The 13,100-nt window shown below is 36.8% G+C and overlaps 1 protein-coding gene across 1 annotated transcript; it reads left to right on the top strand.

The window, feature by feature from the left end:
- The first annotated feature begins 2,712 nt into the window (after positions 1-2,712).
- Positions 2,713-7,043, top strand: LOC101891867 (ornithine aminotransferase, mitochondrial). The gene is made up of 6 exons (XM_005180454.4): positions 2,713-2,947; positions 3,123-3,429; positions 3,838-4,006; positions 6,050-6,190; positions 6,252-6,756; positions 6,824-7,043. Exons 2-6 carry the CDS (start codon positions 3,131-3,133, stop codon positions 6,982-6,984), a joined length of 1,275 nt encoding a protein of 424 aa, XP_005180511.1. The 5' UTR covers positions 2,713-2,947; positions 3,123-3,130; the 3' UTR covers positions 6,985-7,043.
- The last annotated feature ends 6,057 nt before the right edge of the window (positions 7,044-13,100 follow it).

Raw genomic sequence — 13,100 nt, 5'->3', positions numbered from 1 at the left:
ATAAACATGCTTTCGGATTTTTTATTTATTGGGGTCATTGTTAGGTAAGTCAATTGATTCATGGAAATTTTCCTTTAATTGTTCGGGGAATCATAATTCACTGCCCTATAGTAGACTTCGAAAATATTCTGCTGACATTTAACAAAATTGCAAAAATCCTGCACTAACCATAGAAGACTTCGGAGGACTTATAATGATTCTAAAAGTCCTCCTGCTGATTTGTAGAAGCTTTCAGGTATCTTACTAGTCCCTAGGAGACCTCAGGGGACTGTTGTCTTCCACGAAGCTATAGGTAAAACCTACAAGGCTTTCTGCTGATTTATAGAAGACCCCAGTGGCTTTATTTTGGGGAGGTCTCGGAAGTCTTCTTTTGATCTTTAAAAGACCTCTAAAGTCTCCTCTATCGACCACCTTTAAGATTTTCTACTAACGTACTAACGACTTCTGCAGATCTTAGGAATATCTAGATACCTTCCATTGACCTAGGGAAGACCTTAGAATTCTTATACTGTTATATAGAAGGCTTAGAATGCCCTGGATAAGATCTCTGCAGAATTCAGCTGCAAACAAGATAAAGGTCTCTAAATTATTTAACTGCCTTCTGGAAGGACACTTTATAGGTCTTCTACTGCACTGAGGAAGCCCTCAGAGGTTATACACTGGAAAAAAACCTCAGAGATTTACCACTGGAAGTCCCTAAAAGACCTCGGATGTCATTTACAAATCTGGAAAAAATCTCTGTCGTATTTTGTTCAGCTGGAAAAGTCCTCAGAGGTATTGCACTGCTCTGCTAAGACCTGAGAGGACTCTTTTTGTACCTTTAAAGAAAACCTCGGCACATTTTCGCAGACCTAGATAAAGTCGTAGACACCTGACTTAAAAAAATACTTCATTGAACTCCTACAGACCTGGAGGAAGTCTCATATGTCTGCCAAAAACGAGAGCTTCTCAACGGAAAAAGGTTGTTCCTGCTCTTGTAAAGAGGAAGAAGAAGACCACCGAGGTCTTCTCCTGCTCTTCTAGAGAAAAATAAGACGTTGGAGATCTTCTACTGCTCTTCCAGAGAAGAAGAGGATCTCCAAGGTTTTTTTCCAGATCTTTTTAAGAAGAAGAAGACCTCCGAGGCCTTTTCCTGCTCTTCTAGAGAAAATGAACCCCTCTGAAATCTTCTCCTGCTCTTTTAGAGAAGAAGAAGTCGACGTCTTCTCCTGCCCCTCAATAAAAGAAGATAACCACCGAGGTCTCCTCCTGCTTTTCTAAAGAAGAAGACCACCGATGTCTTCTCCCGCTGTTCCAAAGAATAAGAAGACCTTCGAGGTCTTCTCCTGCTCTACTATAGGAGAAAAAGACCTCCGAGATCTTTTAATTTTTTATGAATGAAGATATTCGAGGTATGCAGCTGATTTATGAATGACGTCAGAGGTCTTCTGTTGGTCTAAACATGACCTCAAAGGTATTATAACGACTTTGAGACTTTGCTCTTCAATAGAGGAAGACATCCAAGGTCTTCTCCTACTCTTCTAAAGAAAAACTCCGAGGTCTTTTTCTGTCCTTCTAGAGAAGAAGAAGACCTCCGAGTTCTTCCCCTGCTCTTCTATGGAATAGGAAAACCTCCGAGATTTTCTGCTCTTTTATGGACGGAGACTTTCGAGGTATACTGCTGATTCATGGATAACGTCAGAGGTCTTCTGTTGGTCTAAACATTACCTCAAAAATATTTCAATCACTTCTAGAGAAGACCCCTTAAGACCTCCTCCTGTGCCTTGGGTAATAATAGAAGATCCATGGAAGAGTTCGGAGGAGTTTAACTGATTTATCTAAGGCTTGAAAGAAATGCAACTATTTCTCTCAGAATCATGGACGTCTTACACTATCCTCTTTCCTTTTCTCCCATGGTATACTTTTAAGTTTCTCTACTATGCCATAGAAGCAGACGCGTACAGACGAATGCATTTGGAAACTAATTTGGGGGGTTTAACTCGCCAAAAATTAACATTTTCATATAATACCTAAAAAAATGTCAGAAATATATCCATTTTGGAGGCATCCACCCAGCATACGTTCCTGAATAGAAACATTCATAAGATTTCACTGTGCTAAAGGAGGCCTGAGATATTGTGTATGGGCCTTTAATGATCCTATTTCTCTATAGAAGATATTATTTTACTGCAGAGTATCTTGAGATCTTCTACGGACGTGTAGAATAACGTTGTTTTTCCTACTGGCCTTATCTGCAGAAAATAGTTCTACTTAGTGAAAATATTGAAAGTATGGAATGTCTCATATTACCTAAAACATACATGTATTTAAGAGTTTTTAAATTCTTGTTTAAGTATCTGTTCTCGCAACACTATCTCTTGCACCGAATTTTTAACTCAGAGAAAATATAATCTATTTTTAGAAAAACTCTTCATTCTCTTAAAAAATGCTCATATCTAACTGTTAGGAAAATGTTTTTCCACTTATCGGTAAAAAAAAACCAATGACACTTGGGGGAAAACAAATGACAAAAAATGATACCTTCTCTTCAAGTGGGTGTTTATGTGAACATAAAAGAGAGAGATAGCAAGAGAGTAATTTGTGTTGAGTTTCATTTGAAATCTCTTTATGAAATATTCTCCCAAACTGATAACGAATGTCAATCTAGCAGTCACTAAGAATGCTAATTGTTATGCTGGCCGAGCCGGCTGATTATTGAGTGGTGGTGGATCAGTTGCTTTGGCACCGTGAGCGGTTCTATCCAGTTGTCGTTTCAATTAGTCGTGAGCAAGCAGTCACTTTGGACACTACAATTTATATTGGAGCGCTATCGCATTTAAGAGTGACGTCAAGTTTTAATTTCATTCACAGATCGCCCGCCAGTCAGACGGTTCTCAGAAGATTGCTGCAACGTAAATTCGTGTTATTGGAATTCCGCTTTATTTTTTTTTTTTTGTTTTTACTTAAGGTAAGCATAAACAAATAAGTGTCAAGTGTTTTGCCATATTTGAAATATGTTCCACCTTAAAGTTCTCACGCCAGGTTGAAACTGAAACCGAGAGCGGAGAACTCATGTTAACTATGCAAATGACACTAATGAAGGCAGTTTTCTTCTTTGTTGTTTCTGTTTCTATTCCGCACAGCCAGCGTTATGTTTTCAAAATTAACAACCAGATTGGCACCCCGCCTCTGCACACCCGGCACAACAATTGCCAGCCGTCAATTGACATCGCAACAAGTCTTCGAACGCGAAGATAAATACGGCGCTCACAATTATCATCCCCTGCCCGTGGCACTCACCAAGGCCAAGGGTGTCTTTGTCTGGGATGTGGAGGGCAAGCGATATTTTGATTACTTGAGCGCTTATTCAGCTGTCAATCAGGGCCATGGTCATCCCAAAATTATTAAAGCTCTGACGGAGCAGGCTCAAGTATTGGCCTTGACTTCACGGTAAGTAGAAAAAGAGAGTATAAAGGAGGAATAATGGAAATTTTTTCTTTAGTTTTCGAAGAAACAAAGCAAGAACTTGAGATAAGCCGAACAACTTTAGCAACAGAAATCTATATTTGAAAAAAAGAAATTTATTATCACTCCCGGGGAGTAATTTTTGTGAAAGCAACGCACAGGGAGTGTTGGCTGTCTTATCAGGGTAGTCTACCATAAAATAAGAAGAAAAAAAACGAGTATAGCAACTGATAGTGATGTTGGCCCACAATATACCACCAATAGCATAGGTCAAGCCTTATCTCAGTTATTGCTCTTGATTTGAAATCTAAACATAACGCTTTGTACATTTCCAGTTCGTTGTCTTGTTAATTGATATATATATATTTTGTTTTTATTGTTGTATTTTACTAGAGCCTTCTATTCGGATGTCTTGGGAGAGTATGAGGAATATGTCACCAAATTGTTTAACTATGACAAAGTTTTGCCCATGAACACCGGTGTTGAGGGTGGAGAAACTGCCTGCAAATTGGCCCGTAAATGGGCTTACACCAAGAAGAATATCCCGAAAAATCAAGCCAAGGTAAGAATTAGAAAAAAAAACTGTTGGACACGATGAATCGTGCAGATCTATAAAAATCTTAAAAACTATGGAATGTCTAGCCAAGACAAGACTTTAGAAGGCTTTTAGTAGTCTATAGAAAACGACAGCGATTGTTTATAAAAAATATATACATATATTCAACTGATCTATAGCAGATTTCCAAGATATCAAAGAAACATTAAGATGGCCGCTAAGATCTTTACGGACCTATAGAAGGCTTAATAATTCGCAACTGACTTAAAGAAGGCAAAATACTCCCACTATCCACTGACGTGTCTCCAAACTCCTACTAAAGCTTTGAGAATGAGAATCTTGTAACATAAGTTGACAGTGGTATTAATTTGTCTTACAAGACTTCGGCTAAGTTCAGTTTTTAGGACATCAGAAAACTTCAATTTACCTCTAGAAACTCTTCGAAAACTTGTACTAATTCTAGTAGAGTCCCTGCTCTACTGCCATAAAAGAGTCCTCAGAGGACTTAAACTGAGCTATATGTAACATAAATGAGCTCGAGGACTTTAACTGACTTCTTGAACCCCTTTCGGAATATTCTGCTGATCAAAGCCTTCTATTGCGGCCTTCTTTTGACCTATAGAAATCCTCCCTCCATTGACATATGAAAGATCTTAGAGGACTTCTTCCGACCCAAAAATTTTCTACTGAGAATCTTAAAAGGAATTTAAAGACGGCTGGGCAAAGCGACCTGTAGACTAACTTATAGAATATCTAGATGGCTTCAAATAACCTATTTGTGAGCGACCTCAAAGGGATTCTTCTGATTTTGATAAGGAATCAGGAGATTTTTATTCACTTAAAGAATACATCTGAAGACTGAACTTTAGGGGTCCGGTGAAGTCATCTACCTAGATCTAAAAGTCCTCAGGGGTTTTCAACTGGTCTATGCAATAACCTCGAAGGTATATAAAGCACCTAGGGGGGAAGCACCCCAAAATGTGTCTACTTAGTTATAGAAGACCTTGACTTTCCTACCGAAATTTTTCAAAGGAGCTTACTGACCTAGTGATCTATAGACAACCTTAAAATGATTCTTCTGCCTGATACAGAGTCGCACATTTATGTTCTTCCAATGTTGATACTCTTTGAGAATTTTAAATAGGCCTGATGCACGCGTAGCTACTCCTAACTGGCCCTGCTATAGAAAATCGCAGATGAATTCTACATTCCTAGTCTTTAGAGGACTTGTATCCCAACACAGAAGACCTCAGACGGATTCTACTTGAAGTATCACTTTGGAATTCTACTTAGAAGTCTTTAAGTTTGCCACCTTGCCGAGATCCTCTAACGACTCGAGTCGACTAATACTATGTGGAGTTAAAGAATTGAGAAGATAAATAGACGCTTCGTTAGGGTTTATTTTCAAATCTAACTGACTCGAAGATTAATGTTTAAAAAGAGAAACTAACCTCTCATTTCGGCAGTAGTATCAAATCTTACTTTTTACAAATACTTTCACTTAAGAACTACTTAAACTTATATTACTTAACCTAATCGCAGCCATACAATATATTCTTACATTGGGAGAGAGAGAGAGATCATTAATTTTATGCGGGTCATAACCTTTATTATCTTACACATCATCGCATGCGACATCACACAGAACTGACATTGGTGGTTTAGAATATTTATATTAAATTGTTCGATTTTCCAACGCTTCAATCTCATCCAAGAGAAAGGACAGATTAATTTGTAGGAGTGACCTATAAAAGTCCTCAAGGATCAAGGAAACCTCTTTTGTCTCATGGGGCCTTGAAAAAAAAAAAACATAAAAATCGTGTATTTTCCCTCGCCTTTAGAAGGCCTTGAAGGTTTCATCTGTCGAAGATTAAAGAGGTCTTTTAAAGATATATAGAAAATCTTTCGACATATTTTTCTGAGGAAAATGTGCTTCTTAAGACTTTCTCTAAACTTTAGAATCTTTTTAAACCAAAATAGTTCTGAATTTGACTAAATTTTCTAAAAACTTTACTAACTGATCTAATTATTTTTTCTTTATTTTTCCAGATCATCTTTGCTGAGAATAATTTCTGGGGCAGAACCTTATCAGCCGTCTCAGCATCCACCGATCCCAGTAGTTATGAGGGCTTTGGACCATTTATGCCTGGCTTTGAAATCATCAAATACAATGATGTGCAGGCCTTGGAGGTATATTTCACAATTAAATAATTAAAAATCCGGAACTAAAACAAATCTTCTGTCTTTCTAGAAAGCCCTTCAAGACCCCAATGTTTGCGCCTTCATGGTCGAGCCCATTCAAGGTGAAGCCGGTGTGGTGGTACCCGATGATGGCTATTTGAAAAAGGTACGCGAACTGTGTACCAAAAACAATGTGCTCTGGATTGCCGATGAGGTACAAACCGGTTTGGCACGTACCGGTCGTATGTTGGCTGTCGACTATGAGGGAGTCAAACCTGACATTTTAATTTTGGGTAAAGCCTTATCGGGTGGTATGTATCCCGTATCGGCTGTCTTGGCCAATGATGATGTTATGCTGTGCATTAAGCCCGGAGAACATGGTTCCACCTATGGTGGCAATCCCTTGGGTTGTAAAGTTGCCATGGCCGCCCTGGAGGTGTTGCAAGAAGAGAAATTGGCTGAAAATGCCTTCAAAATGGGTGAATTGTTGAGAAGTGAATTGAACAAGTTGCCCAAGGATGTGGTTTCGGTGGTCCGAGGAAAGGGTCTGCTCAATGCCATTGTTATCAATTCAAGTAAGTGGAAATTTTGATGAGATTGGAATATCAGAATTTCCTATAAATTTATTTTATTTTCCAATAGAACACGATGCCTGGGATGTCTGCTTGAAATTGAAGGAGAATGGCTTGTTGGCCAAACCCACCCATGGTGACATCATACGTTTTGCCCCTCCCCTGGTCATCAACGAGGAACAAATGTTGGAAAGTGTGGATATCATTAAGAAGACCATTATGTCCATGTAAAAGACAATAGCCGTGCCTTAATTCCAAGAATCTGAAGTCTGAATATTTTGTAAAAGAAAGCATTTAAATGTAGATTTCTAAGTGCATTTTTTGTAAATGAAAAAAGAATTTATAAACATATTTTTTAATAAAAAAAACGCAATTTCCTTTTTTGTTTGGGAAAAAAAAGAAAAAAAAAATTGAAATCATAACCTCAATATTACAATGACAAAAGTGTGTCACCCAAAACCATTGACAGACGTCGCTCGACCATCAAAGCCAACAAAAATAATTGAATCATAAAATTACCACTCATTTACTCGTTGTCGTCGTCAGCCTTGAAGGAAGTGTCTCCAAAAAAACATTAAGATAAAAAGAACGCCTCAAATAATGTGAAACGAAATTATAAAAAACTCTTGATTTTTATTAAAAGAAAAGTGTTTCATATTCCTCTCCTTTTTTGAGGCAAAAACTGTTTTTTAATTAAATCGCGGCTACTTCATTTAAATGACGGGGGAGGGATGGATGGATGGATGCATAGTCTTGAGACAAATCAAGTGACATGCGGTCGTTAAGCAATAAATTGGCTACAAAAAAGGACATTTTGCGACAATACAATGACAGTCACGGTAGCAGGGCACAAGAGCAACAGCAAGGATACATAAAAATGTCAAAGTAGCCTTCTTGCTGGCATTGTCGTGTCTTCTTCCTTCGCCGTCTTATCTGTTGTTGGCCAAGTAGTTAAGAAAACAAATACTTTCATTTATTTTGTAGTCAGGAATTTCTGGGCAATAAAAACCGTTAACAAGAGAATCTTAAAAAGGTAATTATTGCTGTGAGCAGAAAAAAATTCTAAAAATATATTGAGGGGGTGGGACATTATTTTTTGATGTAGAGAGGGGTTAAAACGACGCTGGGAATTCCTTTAACCAGCCAAATATAAACAAAGATTATGGTGTTAAATGGATTACACAAAATTCTACAATAGAGTTACAAAATGGGCATAATGCGCCACAATGGTGGCAAGGAAAATGCCATAAAAGTCGACGAACTCATATTTTTATGACACGGTCTTATTGTTAATTCGACGCTTTTGTATTGTTTCTTTGCCATAACCAAATGTAATATTAGAATATGAAATTGAGTTGGCAATTTAAAACGGGCAGCAAAAAAATAATAAGTTTAAGAGGATTTATTCTTTTGCAATTTAATATACATTTTTGTTCGAAGTTTTTTTTTTTTGTTTTAATATCACCATTTCGTAAATACATTTTTTGATCGTTGGAAGGTCAAATTATAAGCTAAATATGTATAGATTTCGTGGGTGTCCAAGGGTAATCATATGAACCTAAATTATTAATCTATGTCGGAAATGTATCTGGAAAATCAAATTGAGTAGAAAATTGAAAACGCACAGCAAAAAAATATTTTTTTAAGAGGAGTTATTCATTTGCCATTAAATATATTTTTTGTTTTTTAATATCACCATTTCGTAAATACGTTTTCTGATCGTTCAATGTTATGTAATAAGCTAAATATGTATGAATGTCGTGGGTTTCCAAGGGCAATCTGTTTGGCCGACAGATGTATAACCCCAGACTTGAATTATGATTATTCTAATTGTTGACTCTTTATGGAAGAGGTTCCGAAGCAGTTGTCCAGTATTGTCCAATTCGTATCTGATTTTATAATCGTTTTGGTTATTCAAAACTTTTACCAGAAGAAATGGTACGATATCTGACATCTTTATAACAGATCTTGTGTTCATGGAAATATCGAGATGTACGAAGTCTGATTGGAATCGGATGTTAATTTCGTGTTTTATGAGCTTCATGAATATTCAAAATTTGGAACCTTTGTGGAGAAGGTACCAGAAGGAGTGAACCGATATATTCAATCTTCGTTAGTAGAAATAATGAGATGTGTAAAATATGAAGAAAGCCGGATTCTTATTTTAAATTTTATAATAGTTTCGGTTATTCAAAACTTCGACCCTTTGTGGGGGAGGTACCAGAAGGAATGGTCAGATCTCTATCAACTTTGTCACAGATCTTGTGTTGATGGAAATATTGAGATGTGCCAAGACTGGATGGAATCGGATGTTAATTTCGCGTTTTACGAGCTTCATTGATGTTCAAAATTTTGACCTTTATTTTCTAAAATTGGGGCAATATTGGATTATCCTTTCTCTTTCTATGCAGTTAATTTTTTGGATTATTTCGACTTTTTGCGGGGCAGGTACCAGAAACAGTGGACCCATATTACCCATCTCCGAACTCAATCTAGGTTTGACAATAATATTACGATGTAACAAGTTTGGATCAAATCGGATACTTCCTTCGAAAGTTGTCGTGCGCACTAACCAGACAGACAGACCGAGGGACGGACGGACCCCGCTAGAACGACTCCAAATGTCCTGAAACAAATTTTATCCAAAGACATCTAGGATTTAAAACCGTTATTTCGATGAGGCACGTTTTGGTCGTATCAAATGATATATTCCCTCTTTAGCCAGGGTATAAAAAATGAGGGTATAAAAAATAATGTAAAAAATCTTGACACTACCAAATTTTCCTACCGATGTCTCAAACTCCTGATTTTCTTAGGTAAACATCAAGTATCTCTTCGAGACTACCAAAAATACTTTTGCCAAGTCTTAACACATTCAATTACGATTAAAGTGGCTAGACAAAGCTTATTACGTGTAATTTCTTCACAAAAAATATTCAAATTCTCCTCAAAGAAAAAAATTAAGGAATCCTGATGAGGAATATAACCTTCTTTTTTCATTCTCCAAATAAAGACATTTTAAGGTTATTACCGATGACTCAGAGTAAAGTTCAAACAAGTGGCGATAAAACCATCAGATTATGTGTGGCCTTTAACGCCCTTTTGTTCTCGGGGACAACCACCCTCAGTGGTCAGCAAGCCAACAGCTAAGTATCTTAGCATAGATTTGACTTTGCTCCACAAAAAAGGAACGAGGGCATTTTTGGTTGTTTTCTCCCTTTTTTTTGGGAAACATTTCTTTCTTCTTCCTTCAGAGATGGCGTGTGTTGATAAACAACACAGCTGGCCAAAAAAAAATATTCTAAAAAAATCTAATAAAAAACCATTGAGGACATCCTGTTGCTATAAAGTATTCTGCCGGGCAGGACACAACAATACAACCTCGAGATGTGTTGAAGTGTTAAAGACTTTTTTTAAGGATTTTATTACTTCACAGATAAGATTTGAATGAGCCATTCCGAGACCAAACAAAAAAAAAAGAGATACAAAAATCTGCAACAGAAAAATAGAAAATATGTCTAGAAAATGAAATTAAGAGGGTGTTAAAACGGAACACACAAAAAAGTTAATTAAAAACTATGTCCAAACAGGAGGAGGACGACGACGATGATGATGATGACCTAACAAATGGGAGTCAAATTAAAGAATTGCATTAAAGACATTTGTCCCTTGGAGAAAAAATTACAATCAAATATCAATAACAATTCGATGACAATATTGAACAGATTTGAATCTGAAACAGATACTCGAAAAGGAAAATTGATATTGATATTGGTTAATTGGTTACAAAACCCAAACAAGTAAAACAAGGGGAGGGAAGGAAAACCACTTAAAGGAAGTTTAACGGAGTTGTGATAAAACGACCCTTAAGGTTTTAAACTAACCTTTCCCTGCTGTTTATCATTCTCCCCAATCCCCTTAAAGATGGCCAAGTATTTACACAGAAAAGTACCATGCCAAATTTTTAAGCACCTTATCCAGGTAAGCTCGACACACAAACCCGCACACACTCAGACTCACCATCATCTATGCCAGCAAGGACGTGTTAAAATTTTGTGCACAACAAAATCACAGGAATACAAATATTTGTATCCGTGTTAACGACTGTCATGTCTCTTCTGGTGTCAGTCACTCAGTCAGCCAGAAAGTGACAATGGAAGTGAAGTGTAAATATTAGCAATTAACAGGAATGACTGCCAAATTGTCGAGTTTAAAAAGCCAAATGATGCTTGTTATTGATTGATTGATTTACAGCAATAAATGGGTTTACGGTTATGGTACGGGGGAAATGTGGTTATGTGGTTGGGAGGTGGCAGTGTTTAATGAATAATATATTATTATTTGCTCATAACAGTCACATATTGCGGCTGGTATGGGGGAATGGGTGGTAAATGAAAACCTGATCAATATAATTGGGTATATACTTTTAAGAATACTGGCAGATAACGACAATTTGCATACGTGCAATTTTAGGGAACGCTGTTAGAGAAAATGTTCATAATTTTTTGCATATTATTTTCACCATTCCGTAAATACGTTTTATTATACGCTCAGCCAAATGGCTAGAGAGGGTATATATCATTTGATACGGCCAAAACGTGTCCCGTCGAAATAACGGTTTTATACTCTATGTTTCTTTGGACCAAATCCGTTTCAGGACATTTGGAGTCTGTCTGTCTGGTCTGTCTGGCTGGCTGCCGCGCAAGATAACTCTCGAAGGAAATATCCGATTTTTGTCCAAACGTTGTACATCGTAATATTATTATCAAACTTAGATTGGGTTCGGAGATGGGAAATATCGGTCCACTCCTCCCCCACAAAAGGTCGAAATATTAAAAAAAAATATTCAATAAAATATTTAACTGCATCGAAAGAGAAAGGATAATCCGATTTCGCTCTAACTTTGCAAATCATAGTATTTGCATCAGTGTTAGGTCAGGTGCGAAAAAAAACAATATCGGTCCACTCCATCAAGTACCTTCCCCAGAAAGGATCAATATTTAGAATAATTATAACTCTTACAAAATATGATGTAATGTTTCAATTATCTTTAAATTACACACATTACAATGGTGTGAAGATTGAAAATATCGGTCCACTCCTTCGGGTACCTCCCCACAAAAGGGTCAACATTTTGAATATTCATGAAGCTTATAAAACATCAAATTAAAATCCGATTCCATTCAGACTTGGCACATCTCAATATTTTCACCAACACAAGAACTGTTATAAAGATGGCAGAGATCGGACCATCCCCACTGCTTTGCAGGGGAGGCAAAGGGTCGAATAATAATTTTGAATTAATAATAATTTTGAATAATCAAAACGATCATCCGAAATAAGCATCCGGTTCTCTTCAAATTACACATATCACAATATTTTTATTGACCCAAGGTCTGGTGTGAAAATGGATTATGTCGGTCCACTCTTTCTGGAACTTCCCCACAAAGGATCACAATTTTGAATATCCACGAGGCTCATTAAACACGAATTTAACATCCGATTCCATTCAAACTTGGTACATCTAAATATTTACATCAACGCAAGATCTGTTATAAAGATGATAGAGATCGGACCATTTCTTCTGGTTCCTCCTTCACATAGAGTTAAAGATTTTTGAAAATCAAAACGCTTAAAGAAGAAAAAGAACCTCTAAGAATGTCTAAATGTTTCTCTCGACCAGAAACCTGAGAGGAATATGTGATTTATCGAAATTTATGATTTGGTATAAAATGGGATATAAATATTCGATCTCCTTTAAATTTTGCACATTTCAATATTTTATATCTGTATTAAATGAAGTTGAATACTTCGATCGCCTATATCGTTAACTCACGCTTATTTCCACATTTTCCAAAAATTGCACAGACCTCATATAAAGTATGCGAAGTAGTCAATATAGCCTTTCTCGGAAAGTTTTCCCACCCTTATCCTTTATTAAAGAAAAATTAAATAATATTACTTTATTTTTGCCTAAAAAGATCTTACAAAAATAACTACCATAATCTGTGATAATGGAAAAAAAGGCAAACTATCACTGCCTCAATGCTCGGGGTAACAGACAGTTTTAAATTAAGTTTCAGCCCAGATTGCAATGCTACTGCAGTTTGCAGTGTATCAACCTGTCATCAAACACAAGTTTTATCATTTCGCACTTGCCAGCCAGTGACGGGTGGCTGGCTGGATTACTCCCTGCAAACATGTGCTACATAAATAAGGAGCATATTTCATGGCCCCTGATTTTGCAAAAAAAGGCAACGTCACATTAAACAACAAATTGAAGGCTCAAGACGAAAGTCATAACGCCCGGGAAAAATGAAATGAAATCATGTAAATTTATGCAGCGG

This window comes from Musca domestica, unplaced genomic scaffold, assembly GCF_030504385.1.
Source record: "Musca domestica strain aabys unplaced genomic scaffold, Musca_domestica.polishedcontigs.V.1.1 27, whole genome shotgun sequence".
Taxonomy (NCBI): domain Eukaryota; kingdom Metazoa; phylum Arthropoda; class Insecta; order Diptera; family Muscidae; genus Musca; species Musca domestica.
The sequence above is the reverse complement of the archived record's forward strand: the minus strand, read 5'-3'. Positions and strand labels throughout refer to the sequence as shown.

Bases quoted from the DNA above. Each gene is read 5' to 3' on its own strand.
- LOC101891867 (XM_005180454.4), top strand. From the start codon at position 3,131: ATGTTTTCAAAATTAACAACCAGATTGGCACCCCGCCTCTGCACACCC. The intron at 4,007-6,049 runs GTAAGAATTAGA...TTATTTTTCCAG, and splicing joins TCCCGAAAAATCAAGCCAAG to ATCATCTTTGCTGAGAATAA. The intron at 6,191-6,251 runs GTATATTTCACA...CTGTCTTTCTAG, and splicing joins ATGATGTGCAGGCCTTGGAG to AAAGCCCTTCAAGACCCCAA.